The following is a 21,194-nucleotide window of genomic DNA, read 5'->3' as shown; positions in this document are numbered from 1 at the left end:
TTCATGTGGTCTCTGCTTTTAAAACCCCACCAAAAAATACATCTATGAATATGATAAATTGTCGTGGGGATGATGGGGTGTGGCTGCTGCAGCACAAGATGCATGGCTTCAGCATGGCTCAGCTCTTTTGTTCACACAATTCATCAAGGCTACTGTAAAGGTCAGTCTTTAAAGAGACAGTAATATAACTGGACGATAGCTCTGTTGCAGTCTGTCTTAAACATTCAGCTTTCAATGAGAGAGACCATAAATTTGTTCTTTGTGGGGCCGGCAAACTAACGGACAGTTAAGCTCCTCGGTTGCTAACAACAGAAGAAAACTCTGTGGCAACAGTTGCCCCAAGTGCTGAAATAATACCTTTGTGAATGTCTGACTTCCTGAAATAAACCCTATTTTGAGACACAAAGTCAAGAGCAGCAGTAAGTTACCTGCAAGCCACAGTCAGGATGAAATCAGACAAGTATGTGAAACCATCAAATCACAGTGAATGTAAAGTGTGAGTTATAACGGGCCTTTTCAGTATGTCTGGGTTAAAAAGTGTGAAACCTGATGATGCCTCACAGTTGACATTTTCAGGCTACTATCAGGTGGACGAGCTGATAAAGAAACCAGATTTATCTTCTCAATAAAACATTCAATTTTTTTTTTAAAGCTGCATGTCATACTAATGCTTTTAAAAGATGACACTGCTCAACTTACATTAACTCAGGTTAATGTTTTATCCGTTATTCTGTGAACTCACACATGCTTTCACTTTCTCTTTCTAGGCCCTTTTTTTAAGTATCTCTCAGAGATTCAAAGAATATTTGTCACATGTCACACACACGAGCAATATGTGGTGATATATGCAGGTTTTTGTGTGAAAGTGTGAAAATTATGAGGGATAAAAATTCAACATAAAACATTATAGATTTTCAAGATGTAGAAAAGGAAAATATAAATGACACAATGTGAAATATTTTGCATTACTCTTTTGTGTTCATTTTCTCCTGCAATACTTATTGATCATTTGTCACATCTGGATCAATATATGTTTGTATCTGTGTGTCCGTGTTCATCTGTTTTAATTTGTGCATGTGGGTGTATGCAAGCACGCTTTTAAAGAGTTACCACCATTTTTAAATATTAGATACCATAAAAATATACATTAAAGATCATCACAGAGGGTGGTACCTGAGAGCATAAAGCCCAAAATGCTAAGTCGTCATTAGCAAAAAATATCTGTGATCATTTATATCTGTGAGTCATCGGGTGGAGTCCATCAGTATATAAATCAAGAATGACCATTTCTCATTAATCTTGAACATGTTTCAGAGAGCATGTATGACAGGCCACCAACCATGTGGACCCCCAGGCCAGTATTCCTGCCCCACCCTCAAAACCTCACATCAAAATATGTCAAGACCTGCTGAGGCTAGAGCTCAAAATATTACAGTGTCTTATTATATTCATTTAAGAGAAAAAAAAAAGAAAGACATCCCAACTTCATTCTTTTATTTGATGACCCAGTTCAGCTAAAGCACCTGTATTAAAACCTACAAAAAGTGACAGATGGAAAATATGTCATTATGTTGGGTATCATATTCTCTCTGAAGGATGCAGTGCAGCCATGTTCATGCCATGAAGGACCACTCCCATCTCTATAGCATTCCCATCCTCCCTCCCTTCGCATGGTGTGCAGCTGCTCAGACCCTCCCTGTCTAGCAGCTGCTGGGGAGGAGGAGGAAGAGGAGGAGGAGGAGGGGAGGATGAGGGGAGGAGGGTTGTAGAATGTTCTCTGAAGAAGTCCTGGCTGGGAGCCACGGCAGCTTCCTGCTCTTCTCTTTCATCCCCTGCAGTTCACACCGAGTACAACAACCACAAAAGCCGGTTGTAAATCATGCATCCTCAACTCCCTGCTGAATAAATGATGATTTCTCCCACAGCACGGTGGGTGTTTTGGTTCATGCTGCAAGGAGGAAGTGTTGCTGGCTTGCAGCATCCGTAGAGACGCTGATTATGTCAGAAACAACATGCAAACCTCTTTTTAAATGGCTTTTCAATCATTTTTTGCAGAAGAGCTGTGCAGAAGGACCTTGACCAATGCACATACCAGCTGCCTTCAGTGGTAACCATCATGCCACACTGACGACACATCACTCTAAAAAAGACCATTCAGGCATTTTCAGTTCCTTAAACAAGGACGGAAAAAAGAGAAGGCACACCCACACCCCAAACCTCAGCCCAGCTGAACAGCAAAGGCACACAGACATGCAGTCACGTGATCGGCCCACTGAATGACATCATTGCAGAGAATCTAGGACAAAGAGGGAGGAGCGCAGAAGAGCTGGCATGCCGAGCTGATACCATGGCAGGCTCGAACAACATGGAAACCCAGCTGATAGCAGCTCGAGTGGGATGGAAGCATCTTCTGCAGCAGAAGCATTCAGCCATTTTGCATTATTTATAACGCGTCAGGTGTATCGAGCGTGTGTCACAGATTTTAAGACAGAATTTACTCACATCTTGCACTGAGCAGCTTTCTATTGATTTGTACTTTGCCACACCTAAAGAATAGAGGTATTCAATCTTTATCTGCTCATTCCTCGGCATGCATAATAAATGAGCTTTGTTTAAATTGCCCCTTTTCCTCCAGCGGGATATACCTCAAATATATGGCCACAAAAATATAAATAGGGAAAATGACATACAGTATGTAGCATAATATGCAACAAAGGATTAAATCTAAGACAGATTCTCATCATACTCATCACATATTAATGAAACATCACCTTCATCCACCTTAATCCAAGATAATGATAATAAACTGAAACGATTAATCATTTAGTCGATTATAGCCTATCAATTAATCTGTATAGTTAATCTGCTTTTTTCTCTGTTTTATATCATTGTAAGATGAATATCTTCTGGTTGGACAAAAAGAGAGAGACATTTATATATAGATCATATGAGAAATAAAATTGTCTTCATGGCAGCTTGTTGTCTTCTATCATTTATATGTTATACATGTTTTAATCATCACTTCATCGGTGTCAGAACATGTCGCCAAAAGGACTGCAGTTGAAAATTTGCCAGCAAGCTAACACTGGCACATTTGCAGAAATCTTATTGTCCTTATAAATAGATATGACAATCACAGCCCTCCTATAATAACCTTCACTACAATATGTTTTCCTTATTAACATATTTAACAGGTTTTGCAATTATCATTTTGCTCAAAAAAAAAAAAAAATTACATGTATATACAGACTAGCTGGCCTTTAAACTTCTCACCAAATGGTGGTAGTAAAACCTCTTTTTTTTCTTGCACAGGAGCCCCGTATAAATCTCGTTGCACCTCCTTCCCATTCAGCAGTTGTTGCATCGACCCCGCTGGGTACAACACGCGACGCAAAGACCTTTTTAAATTTTTCACATTTTCTTCTCCTTCTCTCCCTCTTTAACCCTCAAACGAAAACATGGTAAGTAATATCATCCCATTTAACTCTCCGAGGCAGTTTAGACGAGATTTCAGGAGGTAGTTAATTGAAGGTGAAGAAGCAGCAGGAGCAGCAGAGGCAGCAGCCGGCGTCTCCGCTGTTAACACGACGTTTTTCATCTCTGACTAATCCTCTGTAATTAGGCAAACTTGCGCATTTTGATGCTTTATGCAGCTGTTATTTGGATTTCCACGTTTCTTGACGATATATAACTTGGTTGTTGACAAACAGATTGGTGTGCAGCAGTGATCGATGTGATAAGTCATTGTGTAGATGGGGAACAATGCACCGGCTGGCTGCGTTCAGGCTCCAATAACAGAGAGAGGAGGCGAAATAAATCTGATTGATCAATAAAAGCAGCATTATTTCTCTAGATTAAAAAAAAAAAAAAAAAAAAAAAAAAAAAAGGTCAAATATAGTTTATAGATATGGAAAAATACAACATCTTATGAATGCACTACCCTTCTTTAAGGCAGGGAGGGGCAGGCTGTGTGGAGATAGATGGAAACATTAGATTACAGCAATAATTTTTAATTAATAGCGTACAGAAGCGAATCTATTTTTAATCTCACTCATGCTTTAAAAGTTGATGTTACAGTGTCTCTGTCCCTAATAATGCCTTGAAATATGAAAGCTTAATGGGGGAAAACATAGTCTCTTAATTGATTCCATCCTAACTGGTGATTTTTTTATTGTTTTCTATGTAGATTTGTGCGATATGAAAATAGCACAGCGATTGTTGAGGATGAGCTGTGATTGTTCAGGGTGAACTGTGATTGTGCATCCTCAAGGCTCAAAGAGAGAGCAAGTGGAATATTCCAGGCTGATGATGTGCATGCGCATGTGCACATGCAAATGAGCCTGCAGTCGTGCTTATGCTTGCAAAAGAGGGAGAGGGTGGGAAAAAAAACACGAGAGGACAAAAACAAAAAAAAGACTCTGGAGGAAAGACGATAGGAGCGTCCTTCCACTGTGTGTAAACTGCTGTCAGGTATTTCTGTCCCCTGCGGATTGTGGTGCAGGGAGGTGCCTCCTACTGCACTGCTTGCCAGCGTCAAATAGGGGGAGCAACTCGCCTACCGCCTACCTAATTATAGATGTTTTATAGAAGCCAAAGTGAAAGCATGTACATTAAATTAAAAATTAATGCATACAGGTAAATAACCTTGTGTTTTTTCTCTCCGCAGCGTGAGTGTATCTCTATCCACGTTGGTCAGGCTGGAGTCCAGATTGGCAATGCCTGTTGGGAGCTTTACTGCCTGGAACATGGCATTCAGCCGGACGGACAGATGCCCAGTGACAAGACTCTGGGAGGAGGAGACGATTCCTTCAACACTTTCTTCAGTGAAACTGGAGCCGGAAAGCACGTCCCCAGGGCTGTTTTTGTCGACCTGGAGCCCACAGTCATCGGTAAGCTCTCAGAAATGCAGATATCATAGTTGCTTCTTGATTTTAACTTTGTCAAACCGTCAAGTAATTTGTGATTGAACCTGTCTCCTTAGATGAGGTACGCACTGGGACCTACCGCCAGCTCTTCCACCCTGAGCAGCTGATCACTGGCAAGGAGGATGCTGCCAACAACTACGCCCGAGGACACTACACCATCGGCAAAGAGATCATTGACCTGGTGCTGGACAGGATCCGCAAACTGGTGGGTGACTTCATATCAGGAAGAAATAGCTGTGATTACGATCATATGTTTGTATCTCATATTTAATCATGTCTCTCCCTCTCTGTCCTCAGGCTGACCAGTGCACAGGCCTTCAGGGTTTCCTGGTGTTCCACAGCTTCGGAGGTGGCACCGGCTCTGGTTTCACCTCCCTGCTGATGGAGCGTCTGTCTGTCGACTACGGCAAGAAGTCCAAGCTGGAGTTCTCCATCTACCCCGCTCCTCAGGTGTCCACCGCTGTGGTGGAGCCCTACAACTCCATCCTGACCACCCACACCACCCTGGAGCACTCTGACTGTGCCTTCATGGTAGATAACGAGGCCATCTACGATATCTGCCGTAGGAACCTCGATATCGAGCGTCCTTCCTACACCAATCTGAACAGGTTGATCAGTCAGATTGTGTCCTCCATCACTGCTTCCCTTCGTTTCGATGGTGCCCTCAATGTTGATCTGACTGAGTTCCAGACCAACTTGGTGCCATATCCTCGTATCCACTTCCCTCTGGCCACCTACGCCCCCGTTATCTCAGCTGAGAAGGCTTACCATGAGCAGCTCTCAGTAGCTGAGATCACAAACGCCTGTTTCGAGCCAGCCAATCAGATGGTGAAATGTGACCCTCGCCACGGCAAGTACATGGCTTGCTGCCTTCTCTTCCGTGGCGATGTGGTTCCCAAAGATGTGAATGCCGCCATTGCCACCATCAAAACCAAGCGCACCATCCAGTTTGTGGACTGGTGTCCCACTGGTTTCAAGGTTGGCATCAACTACCAGCCTCCCACTGTGGTTCCTGGTGGAGATCTGGCCAAGGTCCAGAGGGCTGTGTGCATGCTGAGCAACACCACTGCTATTGCAGAGGCCTGGGCTCGGCTTGACCACAAGTTTGACCTGATGTACGCTAAGCGTGCCTTTGTTCACTGGTATGTGGGTGAGGGTATGGAGGAGGGAGAGTTCTCTGAGGCCAGAGAGGACATGGCAGCTCTGGAGAAGGATTACGAGGAGGTTGGAGTTGACTCCATTGAGGGTGAGGGAGAGGAGGAAGGAGAGGAATATTAAAAAGGACACAAAGGCATTAGTTAAATGGGAAACAATTGATTGCAATGTGTTCATGAATACATTCCAAGCAGAAATGTTTGTCAATTACCAGTTTGGCTGTTCAGATTTAATATCCTGGAAATGTCAGTTTGGCTTTGTTCGAAATAAAATTCCTGTGACATGTGACATTTTTGTGTTTTTATTAATGCTTCCTAAATATACAGTACCAGTGGTACATATATAGGTGGTATTTATAACTGTACAATAATGTGTAATAAAGTTGTAGATTTATGCAAACATTAAATGATAATTTAATAGGTTTTATAGCACATGCAAGATGTATATCTTACTTCTAAACATTAAAACAATGAATATCAGCAGTTTGTGGCTGAGATAAATTAGCATGTTGAAACTCTGGGTCCACAAAACTAATCCAGTGCTTTCTTTCTATCTCAACTGAATCGTGAAGTTGTGTGTTAGCTTTCAATGCATGTCTCACAAATCATGAGTATGATTTGTGAAGATTATCTCGGTCAAAATGTGACATCTGTGAATATTATAAGCCTATCTCACAGAGGAAATGAACGGAGCTGCGCTTTTGTGGCGTCAGGGATTCTGTATGCAATCTTGAATAATCCCAAAAGGAGCTCATCCACAACCATAAAAGAAGCTACCTTATAATGTGTTATGATTGAAGTAAATCAAAACTGCACAACTGTTTGGAGCAAAGTTTATTGGAAAAAACATTAAAAGTCAGTTTTGTCCAAATGAAAGCATACACTTTAACTACCAAACATGAAATACGTACAAAAATCAGAACATGTTTTAAGGCATAATTCCGGGAAAGTTCTTGATTTAAGCATAATTGTTTACACACTCATTAAGTTTAGTGTTTAGAAAACTTTTTAGTTTTTTAAAAAAAAAGTATAAAAAGACATCCCAGGTGCCTGTAACTTGTAGATCAGATGATGCTTGGTTAGGTATTCGGTTGTGTAAGGCAGGCTCACACCGGCCTCTCCTGCAGCAGAGGGCAGTTGTCGACGGCTCCTTGCCTGTTCAGGAGGCTCCGGAACATCGATGCTGCGGAGGAAGTGTGTGCCCGGCCGAGCTGCGGCTCTGCGGAAACCATGACATCTTCCTTCAGAGGTCGGTAGGACTTCAGGCGCCTATGGAGTGAAGCATAACATCCAGACACACTGTTTAAATTGCATGTGCTTAAAGGGTAAGGTGGCGGATAGTCTATTTTTCTTATTGCCAACAAATCCCATTAAAAAATACCAAAATGTACAATGTGTTAGTTATCTCTCAGTACTTTCTGAGTTCTTTAACCTGTCTGTGGCTATCAGCCCCAAACCCATTGGTTCCAACTGAAGACATAAATCTTTAAAAGCATGTCACAAAAAAGTTATTTTCGTCCATGTTTGAGGCATAGCTCTAGGGATGAAATAAACTGAATAAACAGCTTGCACGCTGCAGGGCTCCAATTTCCCTTTATCTATTGCACCAAGGTGACTTTTCAAGCACCACTGCTTCTCATCCGGCCAAAGTGACGATGCACGCCGCCATCTTAAATATACACATGATGCTAGTCACATGATACAGTCACGTGAACCAAGTTTCTAATGTTACATAGAAATAGCATACAATGTAAACACAAAACTCTTATATATGTCTATACATGCATATACACACACATAACTAACATGGAGGAATACACACACACTGTACAAGATACCATGACCATGAGAGCTATACGGCCAGCCACTTCTATCTAATGAACCACAGTTATGTTGGAATTGAACATCCCACTGAGGGGGGCAAGACATAAATATTCTTATTTTGAAATGAGAATTTATCTGGATTTAAACTCCAAACATTATGTCAGCCAAGGTCCTCAATGAGGAAATGGACATTTGCCTGATTTTGTGACCCTAAATCCATTACCGTCAGTTATATCGTCTATGTATAACTTGTCATCTGTATTCTCTTTTTCTTTTCAATCTTTTTTTCATCTCCATGTCTCTACATGTCTCTGTTGTTGTCCAGAAACGATTAAAACACGTCAATGAGCCTCAGAGCTGCACTAGGTGACATATTCCTTCAAGAGTAAGATGAGTATGATAGCCATAGTTTTTCTTCAGTAGATTTTTATGCTACATATCACAACTTCTAAAAACATGCAGGTGAGGTCATTTGTGACTCTAAATTGTGAGTGTGAATGGTTGTCTGTCCTTATATATGTTAGCCCTGTGACCGACATGTTTTCAATAGTTTTTGGACAACAATTCAGGTCTACAGCAAAGAGGAAGAAGATATATCAGGCTTTGTTGGTTTGGAATTGTTGACAATAAAAAGACAGAAAATCACCAGCCTTATCCTTTAATCAACCATTAAACATCTTGCCATGTAATGCTACCCATATCCAGAAAATGAATCATCATGACCTTAGGGTCTAGCACCATCAGATCAAAACTGATCAAATGTGACCAAAAATGATTAAAACCCTGTAAAAATTAATGACATTCCCATCAACTTAAGCTATACTGTGTGCTTACTGCTAAATAGCAAATGTTACCATGTTAACACGTTACACTAACATGGTCAGCAACCTACTAAACAAACAATGTCAGTTTTGCCATTGTGAGCATGTTAGCATGCTGATGTTAGCATTTAGCTCAAAGCACTAATTTACTTTTTAAGTAGGCTGCAGCGTCACAGAGCTGCTAGCATGTCTGTAGACTTTTTGTCTTGTTGAAAAAGGCTCAGATGGGAGCTGTTTTCAACCATGGATTAATACACATTTTGTGCTCCAGTGAGTGTATGTTGGATTGAAAACAATAGAGCTCTATTGCCCAGACAAAGAAGCTATATCAGCCTTTGGATACGCAGGAAGTCTTTTCATGGGATTTGTTGACAAAGAGACAAATATAGAACATCATATACTAATTGAATGAGATTGGGTATCATTTGTAGAAAAATGGATATCCACAAGGCATGTCAAGTTACAGTTCTTACTTGTAAGAATATGCCACTATCCCTACTGCCAGGACGAGTGCCAGGGCACCAAACATCATGGCGATAGTGCCAGAAGAGGACAAATCTGAGTCTGAAACAAAGAATAGGACAAAGATCACGCTGTTAGTATTCAGGGTAGGCTGATTGTTAAACAGAACAACCAAACTTGTGTAGTGTTGCATGGTGGTTTGCTGCGTACCCATGTCGACATTGACTTTGGCACTGGTGGCAGCCAAACTGACGTCATTGGCCATGGACACATTGATGCAGTAGATACCAGAGTCATTGAAGAAGTGACGCAATACTAGCTGGCACTCTTTGGACGGCTCCACCATGTTGCATACGGTGTGAATGGGCCTCAAGCACTGCGCATCCAGAATCACACTGCACACCTCTTTTGGAAGGCTGGAGAAAGACGATGATCCAGTCAGTAAAAGTAACTAAGATAAACTGCTTTTAAAGGTGTATTTGAGAAATTGTAGTGCAAGAGTATTCACCTTCCCTGGCAGGTAATAGTTAGATCCAAAGCGTGTTTGTCCTTTCCAGGTATTTCCATCACAGCATTGTTCATTTTCACAATCTCTACCCTTTCAATGCCCTCTGGAAACCAACACAAGGAACACAGAGTGAGGGACTGTCACTGATTTCAAGTTTTAATTATTTCCATTTAACATATTGATGAACTTAGATAGCATTAATAAAAGGTCACCCACCAACCACTTCGATGCCAGTGCAGAAGGAGCCGTATCGATAAATCACGCAGTCATCATCAGAGGGTTTATCGGGTTTAGCGTCCCTTTTAGTGACCACTACCACTTTAGCTTGGCTTGTTAGTGTCACTCTACGCTTTGCTGCACCTGGTGAGGACAAATAGCAGAGTTAGGGTTAGCATTACATCATCTCAAGTCCAAAAATGAGTCGACATTAATTTATTTTAACCATGACAACTGACGACAAAGGTCCTCTAATTTTCTGTCAGCCCAACAGCAAACTTTAGCCCACGGGTCCCATAAGAGGTTCATCTGGTATTTTTAACCCAAATCTATGTTTTCTTACCCTAAATCGAAACAAACATTAACATTAGCATTGTCAGATCATAAAAACAGTTAAGAAATGTTGATGTTATTCTTCAGATAAGAGCATCAGATCATGTATGTGTTGTTCTGAGTGCATGGATGGAAGACTTGTTGCTCCACAGAGCTGCTGCATGTGTCCGGTTCACTCATTTGGTGGCTGTAATTAACGTTGACTTAAAAGTTCTTTATTCAAAGTTAGAGCATGGGTGTTTTTTTGTTATTTTGTTGTATTTTCCTTAAAAGTAATGCTTTGAGATATTGGGGGAAGGTCACTTCTTAGTAAGGGAAGATCCAAAGACAAAAATAGAGTGCAAATATAAGATTTAGCATCACTTTCGACCCCAATGATTTTCTTACAGTCTCTTAGTGCACTTGTAAAGATGATTGCGCTGATCACTCTCAGTCAACATGCAAATCAGGATGCAAACATTAAACGTCGAAGCACAATAGAACAATTCATTTGGAAACCAGCTTGCCCTGCGGATTCGTATAATAGCAGCACCTTTTTAAAGATTTACATCGCATTTACATTGTAGGAAATCAGCTGATGCTCTTATCAGGTTCATCTGACATTCGGGTTCGCATGTATGAACCTAGTGACACTTCACTGCTGTTCTACATCTAGTGGAGATTGAACAAGTGATCTTCTGGTGAAATTCTACCCTTATTTTGTACGAGCAACTACTCTAAACAGCCTTACCAGCTTCAGGTCGCTCATTCGCAGATGTGAGCTTCATGGAGGCTCCGGCCGAGGCTGAGCCAGCAGGCCTGTCGCTGTTGACGGGGGAGGGAGTCTTGGCCACTGCCGATGTTTCCTGACCAGGCTGAGCTGTGGAGGCGGTGGAGGCCTCATCCTCGCTGTTGTCCTCCTCTGTGTCTGAAGGAACCATGTTGACAGTCAGACCAGTTGCTTTGGTGGTTAACAGTATTGGGACAGCAGACTCCAGTACAGGAGCTTTCACTGTACACAGAGAGGGATGTAGAGTTAAAACAGGTCCATGCTTCAATAAGACGCACATATACAGCATGTAGAGCTGTTGTAATGGTTAATAGATGGGTGCAAAACATTGTAAGCATTATTGACCCTCATATACTGTTCATGTTCAGGCATTTCATAGTATCCCCTCATAAGTATATATAATTTAGGAACCACAAATCATTCATGAATACCTCATCAGTCATTAATAAATTGGTAATACATCCTTAATGAAGCTTTCAAAGAGCAGAGAGTTTATTCTTTTAGTTTTTACGCTTGTAGTTGATGGAATTTTTAAAAAATATATAATTTACAATCACACTATTTAATGGTCCAACGTTATATAACACTGGAGAACATAACGCTTTCAATAAATGATGATGATGAATGGTGAATAAACAGTATTTTTTTATGGTAGATTTTGAATTTTTTTCGAATAAATGATAACCGAACACTCAACCAAAATGCGTATCAGCTGCACAATTTTTTTTTTGAAATTTGAAATATTTCCATTTCTGTACATTTTGGGTCACATAAGGATAAGTCGTCAAATTTCCGGGTTAAAATGACAATTTTAAGGTGTTTTTTCCTTCTCTCAAATGTAAAAATAGGCCAAATTAGACCCTGAACAGTATGCAAGGGTTAAAGATTTTACTGAATCTACCATTGCTAGAAATTTGCCAGAAATTCAATACCACTCTCATATCGGTCTATTTAATACGGAGCTGGAAACAGGGAGGGACAGTTAGCCTGGTCTATCCAAAGTTTAAACATCTGGCTGCCAACACCTCTAAAGCTCAGTAATTAATGCTTTATTTATTGTTTGTTTAGTCCAGTTTCACTTACCTGTGGTTTGGTGATCAGAAGGTGCCTTGGTTGGGGGGTCCACTGGTGGGTCGCAGGCCTTATCTGGGATCACGGCCTGGATCACCACCTGGGGCCGGAAGGATCCAGAGTTAATGTAGGTGTGAGTGACGGTCAGCTCTCTGGATATCAGGGCTCCACTCTCATCCCCAAAGTCCCAGTTGAAGGTGATGTCTGCGTTGCTGAGGTACTCGCTGGGGTCGTGGAGGGTGATGGTGAAGGCGATGGCTCTGTTCTGGATGAAGTGCATGTCTCCAGCCACGATGTCGTTCACTTGGTCCAGGGAGACGGCGAATGGGATTTGATCTGAGGGGGGGCGGGGGACCAAAAAATACCATCAACAACAAAATAAACACTCATTGAAGGTTATAGCTTCTAGACCTGCAGTTAATACTTAAGAAATCTGAGCTGATTACCAGTGATGGAGAACTGAGTGGAGGCGTATCCCAGGGGAATGAACTTCTCCTTGCTGCGGTAGTGGTAGATAACGATGTCCATGGTGTAGGAGCCCAGTGGGATGTCATCTGTCGCGATGGTCAGAGAGGAGGAGGAACAATCTGCCACCTGCCAGTACTGACCTGTCAGAGGAGCATCGAAGAGCCTGCTGAGTTCACTGTGCTTCTTCCTCCTCAATACAAATATCTACAATATAATCCAATTAATTTCATAAAATTGTATCAGGAAACTTTCTATAAGATGTATTGAGGGTCAGAGCTTGTTTGCTAGAGAATGATATATAAAAGCAAACATAATTTCACTCTTTTCTGGTTTTATAAAGCTTTCTCAAATCAGGAAACTGTGTTTTAAACAGTCTCTGGAGTCTACTTGGTAATCAAGTCCATCTTTTTCCAGGTTTAAATGTTGTGTTTTGGGTTTTTTCTTTCAATAGACCTGGTTAAAATATTTTCTGACTGGAGAAAATGCAGTATAATTTATTTTGATAAATTGGACAGTGTTTCCTTGTTGAGCTGTGTTGGGAGTATAGTAACAAAACGAGGGATGTTGGCACTAAAAAGACTGTAACTTTGAAGGATATCTACTTTATTTGACTCGTGGACGACTGAAGCTTCATATTAGTTCAAACCTTGGATTTTGTCCCCCAATCACTTACATTGTAAGTGCTTTATGAAAAGTTCTTCTATTGGTCAGTATGAACAGAAGGAATGATTACAGCAAGAAAAACAGGTTTCAATGTTAATTTGGGCTCCTGACTGCCGTTTTAAGACAGACTTGAACATTTTAACCTATTTTTTAGCATATTCGAGAAAGGGTTTCCACATTTTTCTAAATTTAACAGTCTTGGAGTGAATTACACAAGTCAGGAAGTGAATCAGAATATGCTCCATTAGGATCTTAAACCAGCCACAGATTGTGAGAGTCTTACAGGAAATCCTATGAAGCAATACTTTTTTTTTTGCACAAAATATTTCTATGATGTACATTAGTAACATTCAGAAGACCAATGAGGACAGATAATCGATCAAGCTGCTAACAGGTTTTGCATTTCATACAGGACAGTTTATTAGTGTTTTTGTAATTTAAGCCAAAAACCAAAGACAGTTTGTAAGACTAGCTGTATTTATGTGTTTGTTACTTGTTAATGTAAAAACATTTTGGAGTAAATCCTTGAAGCCTTACGCCATAAGACATGCAAGGTTTGAACTCTGAAAAGTGAAAGTAATGGATTGTTTTTGTCTTACATGTCTTGAGGGTCAAATGAAATGACATAATCTGATCATATGATCAGGCTCACTCTTAATCCACACTGGGCCATGTTTTCGGGTCAGAGCATGGGTCATAAGGAACTCTGTGACCCTCAGAAGCAAAGTAATGTCTAAGCCTTTGGTGTTTTCAATAATACTGGATTACATTTATAAAGTGCTTTATCATGATACCTAAACCGCTTCGCAGTGAAAGGGGGAAAGTCGCCTCAACCACTACCAATGTGAAGCATGACAGCTATTTTGTGCCAGAACACTGACCGCACATCAATTTGAGGTGGAGAGGGAGAAAACCATTGACTCAATTACACTGGGAGATGATTAGTTGGCCAGATGGAGAGAGTCAGGCTGGGAATTTTGCCAGGACATCGGGGGAACTCCCTATTCTTTGTGATAAGTGTCATCGGATCTTTAATGACCAAGATGAGTCAGGACCTCGATTTAACCTCTTTTACAGCACAGCATCTTCTTCACTGCACTGGTTTATTGGGATTCATCAGGACCAGAGGAAAGACTACCCTCTACTGGCCCACCAACACCACATCCAGCTGCAGCTTAGTTCATCCCATCCCAACATTGACCAATCCCAACATCTGTTTTATCTTCAGTCATTGAGCAGAGACATGTTGTTAAGACTGCTGATGAAGGCTCCACTTACCCCAGGTCTTCCAGACAAACACATAGTTCGGCTTCTTGTCCTTCTTAATTGGTGTCCCATCAGGGAAGACACCTTCCCAGTCTGTGTTCTGTGTTGAGTATACTGGCTCAGATTCACGGTACTTTGTTCCTGTAGCAGGAGAAAGAACATTGTGACTATTAGAAAGCTTTGACCTACTTAAGAATATTTAAATAGCACCAAGACAAGAGTGTACAGAACAATAATCAGGCGTGACTCTTGTCAGTGCTTATTGTTCAATAAAATACTAAAGCGCGGATCAAAGGTAAAGTCAGGATGCATCATCTGGGTACCACGGATATCTCAACCTAATTTTATGAACAACCATCTGATATTTGTTGAGATCTTTCTGTCAAGTGTGTATTGTGCATGGTGATTTACTATTATGTGTGTGAGTGTGCACGTTATGTTACCATTGACAACGCAGTCTTCAGCCCAGACAACGTCTCCATTCGGCTGCACCTTCTGGTTGTGTGGGAACTCCAAGTCGATGGTGAATGTGACTTTGGCTCCGGTCAGAGTTGGTGAATCATTATCTACATTGAAAGTCACTCTGCCACCTGCATGAAGAAGACAGGAAAACACTGAGTCATGGGTACAAAATGTTTATGTCTGTGAGTCTAAATAATATGTGTAATGGTCCTTGGATTATATACATAAAGCATAAATTAATGGGACATCGTGGTGGTCTAGAGGTTTAAGATGCTGACCATGTGAGCACCCCAAACACCTTGGTTGCATCTCAAACTTCTAATTCTACCCTTTAATTGTCTTTTTTAAAGCATGTAAAGATAGCATTTGGATTATGTATAATTCCACCCATATTTCAACAAACATACCTTTCCAAGAGTCTTTGTATCGGGCGTCTCCTTCCTTCCAGATCGGGTACATCTTAGTGTTCCATGATGGATAGCGAGTGAAACGGTTTTTGGGCTCTGAAAATAAATTGAGAATAAATATATTAAAGGTAATAAAGCAGAAACCACCAGCTCCATACACATATTCTTTTGCTAACACTGTATTTCATGAGTAAACCTAATAACCTCCGAAATGTTTCCTAGAAAGAGAGATGCAATTTAGTTCTTATAATAATGAAAATAAAAACAGTATATAACTGGTACACTTTACATTAATTAATTCCAGTTAGTTGCAAAGTTATTAGGAGATTATAAACCTGTAAAACAAAGTGTTTTCTTCTCTTGTTATTTTATTGGACTCTTAAAAAGCATTTCAGTGACATCTAGTTCATTTACATCCTGTCTAAAGTTTCATCGTTGTTGGAAAATATATATTTCATTTTATTTGCTGTATTTAAATCTATTTGCCACCAGTGATGTGACATAACATAAAGTGTCTGAAGGTGCCCAAATATAATTCTCTACTTCCTTCAATCCGTCTCATGTGATGCTCAGCTGAGTGCGTGTGTGTGTGTGTGTGTGTGTGTGTGTGTGTGTGTGTGTGTGTGTGTGTGTGTGTGTGTGTGTGTGTGTGTGTGTGTGTGTGCATGATTTTATCTCAGATTAACAGTGTCACCAGGGTCGAATTTGGATTAAATACAGTTCAAATAAAAGCTTACATTTATGCCAGAAAATAGAGCTATTATCTAAAGCAGACTGTTGAATGTGATTATGAATTCAGTCTGGATTATTTCAGATTAATCACACTTCTTTCTTCAGCTTCCTCTCGTGGTTCGGCTCAGAATTTGATGCCAACTATCGAAGTAGTCAAATGAAAAATAATATGCAAATAGGCCAAATTATTCATTCATTCCTCAGAAGTCATGACGCTGATTTCTCAGAATATTAGACTGAGTGCATGTCCAGAAATGAGTCCTTTAGGTCTTGTTTTTATGTTAAACGTCACCTTATGGTTAAAGATGGAAAAAGGATTAAGATAAACAGTCGGGGCTTTGCATTACAAAGGTCAGATTCTGTGTCATTTAAATTCATGCATGACTGAGTAGAGTGGTCATGAGAAAGTTTTGAAGCTTGAAACAGAAACAGATTTTATGGACCAAAACACTTTTTCTCTGCTGGAGGAAATTAAACGCAGCAAGTCATTGGAAGGAAGAGATTAAACCAGGATAGGTTTGATCTATTTTGTCGTTCAGAGCATCTTTGGAGGTTCAGTATTTGATAGAAACCTACAGGTAGCTTCCCTGGTGGCTGAATAGTTAATGCGCATACCACATATCCCGGTTTGAGTCAGACAAGTGACCTTTTCTGCACATTATACCCATCTGTTCTCTAGTTTCCTCTCATCATCTTCACCAATAACTGTCCAAGAAAGGCAAAAAAGTGCCTAAAATTATCTAAAAATAAGCTAAATCACTGTTGCCTGATAAAAATACAAACTGTGTGCCAATTTTGTAAATATTGTCTTAAAATGAAGTAATTCATGATAGTTAGAGAAACAATAATGAAAAAGAAAACAGAAGATTTAAAAGACTTTTCTGAATGTTATGACCTGCAATAAACAAAACCTGCATTATGAGTGCTGTTCATTACACTGGCTGTAATATTAGAGAGCTGCTTGTCTGTCCAGTGGAAAGACAGATTATTCAGATTATCCCATCTTAAAATATGAAAAGTACTCATTCTGAAATACACTGCACTCATTTAGAAACAGAAAACATCCTGAATAATAAGATCTGAAACTGCAGCCTCATCACACCCGAGACCTGAGACAGATTAAATGTGACATTTTTATGCTGCTCTCTAAATTATTTCTTTCACACTTTCTACATTAAATCCTATTTTAAAAAATGCATTTTCTTTACTTACTTGCAGCAGTGTGTGAAGCCACTGCCAGCAACACCAGCAACACTACAGACGTCCTCATTGTCAGTGCCCCTCCTCTTAATGAAATATCCCTTTTGTGAGCAGCAGGCGACAGAAATCTGGCTTTATAAACCCTCTGATGTTTGACCTACACTGTGTATTAGCAGGAGGAACGCCTCCATCCTCTTGAGGCCCTCCAATAAGATTTAGGGGCACCTGGACTGATTTGTGATCTGTGTATTTACAGTTAAAGCACGTATCGGCGATTACAGTCGTACATACAGTACAGAGGAGAAAGCGCCACATAATCACATAAGAAGTGCAGAATTACACATGGAGACTTTTTTTGCATGGCAACAGGTTGAATCACAAGACAAACTCGAGTGCTCATAAAGAGTTTTTATTCCTCCGTCGAGGCCGGAAGCAGTTTTCGGGTTGTCTGTAAGTCCGTGCGTCCATCACATCATGAGTAAGATATCTCTAGAACAGGTGGAGGGAATGTACTAAAATTCAGCACAAACTTGGACTCAAGGATGAACTGATGACAAAGTTTCCCACAAATGTCTAATAGGATAAAATAGTGAAGTTATGACACTTTATATCCAAAAGGTCAAAGGTCAACTTCACTTCAACGCTTTATTTGTAAGCAGAGTGCTGCATGCATGTCTGCACAGTGTTATATTTTCACAGCTCAATGTCAGTAAATACTGGACAGTTAGTGTTGGACTAGAGAGTTGCAACCCTCACAGGTAGAGGTGTGCTTACAGAATTTGCACATGGTTGGCGTGACCTGTGTGTGGTGGCGGTGGGGCCCAATGTGATACGTTTTCATGGGGCCCAAAATCCCTGGTGACACTAATCTTGAGTCTCCACCTTGAAACTGTGGTGATTAAAAATGTGATTTGTAGCGTCTTTGCAGCAACATCCACATCTGAAGCAACGTCTACTGTCATGGAACTTTGTGTTTTCTATCAGATCAGCTTTTATTGGCCAAACACGTGAACACATAACAGGAAAAAATACACTTTATACGTTTATTCAATTCTTTCAAAGTCTGAATGTGATTATGAGTTTGGACAGGCATGAATGTAAACTGCAGTTTGACTGGTTGGCTGAATCATACAACTGTGAGGCGGTATTTGTAGTTAAATAAGGAGTTAATATTGATAATAATAATAATAATAATAATGATAATAATAATAATAATAATAATAATAATAATAATAATAATAATAATAATAATAATAATAGTAATAATAATAGTAATAATAATAGTAATAATAATAATTCAAAGGATGCTCACCTTAATGAATGGTTACATAAATATAGTTTATTGTATTAGAGCTGCAAAGATTATTCAATTAATCAAGTAGTTGATCAACTATGCACTATTTTGATAATCTAATAATCATTTTAGCGATTTTTAAAGCAAAAAAAGGAAGACAAGTTGCTGCTTTCAACTTTTCAAATGTGATGATTTAATACTTTTCTTTGCCATGAGTGAAAGTAAACTGAATATTTTTAGGTTTTTGACTCATTGTTGGACATGGTTGGATGAAGATATCACTATTGACTCAAATTATGACTAATTTCTGACATTTTACAGACTAAACAATTAATCAAGAAAAGAGCTTTTGCAACCCTCGTCATCTTTGTCCTTCAGAACCCATTATAAAGAGAAAATAGGGAAATACTTATTTTCCTTCTTGCTGAGGGTAAGATGAGAAGATTGATGCCACTCAGCTACAGCCAGGAGACAATTAGCTGAAGTTGGTATAAACGCTGCAATTTAATAGTTAAAATATTTGGTGTATATAACATAACATTTAGGCTTTTCGCCCTCCTTTCATCCACAGACCTGTAACTCATTTGTATCATGCCTTGCACCACTTTAGTGCCTTTGTTTTGTATCTTATTTAAACACCCAGATGAAGGTTTTCAGCTGAAACACGTTGGTGTCAGCTGTGAAATATTAAAGGCTTTTCATTGTACTGCAGACTCAGAATGACATAGTTTTTTCACTCCTGTTTGCAGTTGTCGTGACCCTTCACCTTTGACCATAGAGTGTAATTTAAATAAAAATAAAAAACTTTACTTTTGTTTACAAAGCTAAGATGCACTCCAGATTTTTAAATATTCTCTTAAATAGTATTTAGTGTATTTAAATTTAATTTTTCATGTTCATTTGTATATAATAGTTTGTTAAAAGCTACTTATTAATCTGTTCTTGTACTTTTTGCTGCTCTGCATGGGATTAATTAAGGTTTAAAAGTGGCTTTATCTGCAGTATAGTGAATATTTTACATGAATACCAACCTTGTGCAGTTACCTTGTCCTTGTGCTGCTTTTGCAATATTTCAAGGCCTCTGTCAGAACAACAAAAGCTAATGAAAAATGCATAAAATTTGGGGGGAAATAACTAATTTATCAGACTGCTAAAAGCTCAGTAATCATATCTAGATTGCGAGGGTTACAGTCTCTTGAACTCTAAAGGTTTTACATGGCAGCCAACTCCACAAAGCATGTGCCCTCAAATACAAAATGAATGAGCACCTAAATCTCTGCAACCGCCGCCTGACCCATTTTTGGGCTTCCTCTCTAATTATGCCTTATCAAGTGCAGATATTCATGCTGCAACCTGAAATAATCTGCCTTCAAATCAACATAATGGAAAACCTTTAAAAAAAAGTATATTTATATTGGTTTTATTAACTGTAAATGTGCTTTATTTAAATATAACACTTGGGTAATGTCAGAAATATTAACGTGTGTGTTGTGTAGCTGTTCGTTTCTGTGTCACTCGAACAATAGGTCACACATACTGCTAAAGTAGAGGAATGCAATGCTAATGAGGATTACTGAAGCACTTGTGACTCCCTAAATTCATCCGGCTTTGTCCGTCCACCCGCTCGAGAACTGTGAAGTGACTTTGTTGAAAGATTTTTTGTCTCCATATCATATGCCAAACTGTGACACTGTTTAAACCTCTTTTTTTTTTTTTTTGTTGAAACAATGTCAGTATTGTCAAAGCAAATCCTATTCATCTGTCATCACATCAACAGTGAACCCGGTAACTCCCACTCATGCCTCATCTCTAACATGTGCAGCCCCCCAAAAATGTATTAAACATATAAATTCAAGCATACTGTAAAACAACACAGTGATTTTGTTGAGACTTTTAAAGGTGTTGATTCAACTTTAGGGTCAGTTTTAAAGCTTATATTTAGATTCTTTTGCTATTTCCAACATGAATTTAAACAACACATTTGTAGTTGTTTAATTTGTAGGTAAGCTTTCATCTAGCTTTTTCACATTATTGCAACATGATGCCCAATGAGCTATGATTAGCACTTTGTTGCCTGGCAACGAGAAAGTGCACCTGCTGCCTTCATCTTCTGTACTCTGAAGAGACACAAAAACAAAAGATAGATAGATAGATAGATAGATAGATAGATAGATAGATAGATAGATAGATAGATAGATAGATAGATAGATAGATAGATAGATAGATAGATAGATAGATAGATAGATAGATAGATAGATAGATAGATAGATAGATAGATAGATAGATAGACAGACAGACAGACAGACAGACAGACAGACAGACAGACAGACAGACAGACAGACAGACAGACAGACAGACAGACAGACAGACAGACAGATAGACAGATCGATAGATAGGGGGCTGGGTGGATGGATGGATAAGAAAATATATGTATATATTTAATAAATAATAATAAAATACTCAGTGTGCAAAAACTGCAGTATCAAAAAATAATAATATAATAATTATAATTGATTTATTTTAGTCTTATTTTATTTTATTTTGTGGTTTTGTTTTGTTTTAATTTATTTAGTTTTATTTTATCTTATGAAGTTTTATTTTATTTTATTTAGTTTTGTT

At 39.4% G+C, this 21,194-nt stretch overlaps 2 protein-coding genes across 2 annotated transcripts; one reads left to right on the top strand and one right to left on the bottom strand.

Annotated features, from left to right (window-relative positions):
* Window positions 1–3,391: 3,391 nt before the first annotated feature.
* On the top strand, window positions 3,392–6,344 carry tuba1c (tubulin, alpha 1c). The gene is made up of 4 exons (XM_062426867.1): window positions 3,392–3,461; window positions 4,667–4,889; window positions 4,982–5,130; window positions 5,223–6,344. Exons 1-4 carry the CDS (start codon window positions 3,459–3,461, stop codon window positions 6,201–6,203), a joined length of 1,356 nt encoding a protein of 451 aa, XP_062282851.1. The 5' UTR covers window positions 3,392–3,458; the 3' UTR covers window positions 6,204–6,344.
* Window positions 6,345–7,185: 841 nt separating this feature from the next.
* Window positions 7,186–17,351, bottom strand: pmelb (premelanosome protein b). Its single transcript, XM_062426869.1, has 12 exons — window positions 17,294–17,351; window positions 15,350–15,445; window positions 14,924–15,070; window positions 14,493–14,621; window positions 12,530–12,691; window positions 12,096–12,419; window positions 10,969–11,234; window positions 9,911–10,043; window positions 9,695–9,797; window positions 9,397–9,602; window positions 9,198–9,288; window positions 7,186–7,348 (listed from the first exon to the last, which is right to left on the bottom strand). The coding sequence occupies exons 1-12, from the start codon at window positions 17,349–17,351 to the stop codon at window positions 7,186–7,188; spliced, it is 1,878 nt and encodes a 625-aa protein (XP_062282853.1).
* Between the last annotated feature and the right edge of the window lie 3,843 nt (window positions 17,352–21,194).

The sequence above is a fragment of the Scomber scombrus genome, chromosome 10, assembly GCF_963691925.1.
Source record: "Scomber scombrus chromosome 10, fScoSco1.1, whole genome shotgun sequence".
NCBI classification, from domain to species: domain Eukaryota; kingdom Metazoa; phylum Chordata; class Actinopteri; order Scombriformes; family Scombridae; genus Scomber; species Scomber scombrus.
The sequence above is the reverse complement of the archived record's forward strand: the minus strand, read 5'-3'. Positions and strand labels throughout refer to the sequence as shown.

What these genes read in the sequence shown, in the direction of transcription:
- pmelb (XM_062426869.1), bottom strand. Translation starts at nt 17,351, where the DNA reads ATGAGGACGTCTGTAGTGTTGCTGGTGTTGCTGGCAGTGGCTTCACAC. An exon ending in GTTTGTCTGGAAGACCTGGG is followed by an intron (nt 12,692 to 14,492) that starts GTAAGTGGAGCC and finishes CTCCTCTGACAG; the next exon opens with GTCAGTACTGGCAGGTGGCA. An exon ending in AGCGACCTGAAGCTGGTAAG is followed by an intron (nt 10,044 to 10,968) that starts GCTGTTTAGAGT and finishes GGTGCAGCAAAG; the next exon opens with CGTAGAGTGACACTAACAAG.
- tuba1c (XM_062426867.1), top strand. An exon ending in CCTGGAGCCCACAGTCATCG is followed by an intron (nt 4,890 to 4,981) that starts GTAAGCTCTCAG and finishes CTGTCTCCTTAG; the next exon opens with ATGAGGTACGCACTGGGACC. An exon ending in TGGACAGGATCCGCAAACTG is followed by an intron (nt 5,131 to 5,222) that starts GTGGGTGACTTC and finishes CTCTGTCCTCAG; the next exon opens with GCTGACCAGTGCACAGGCCT.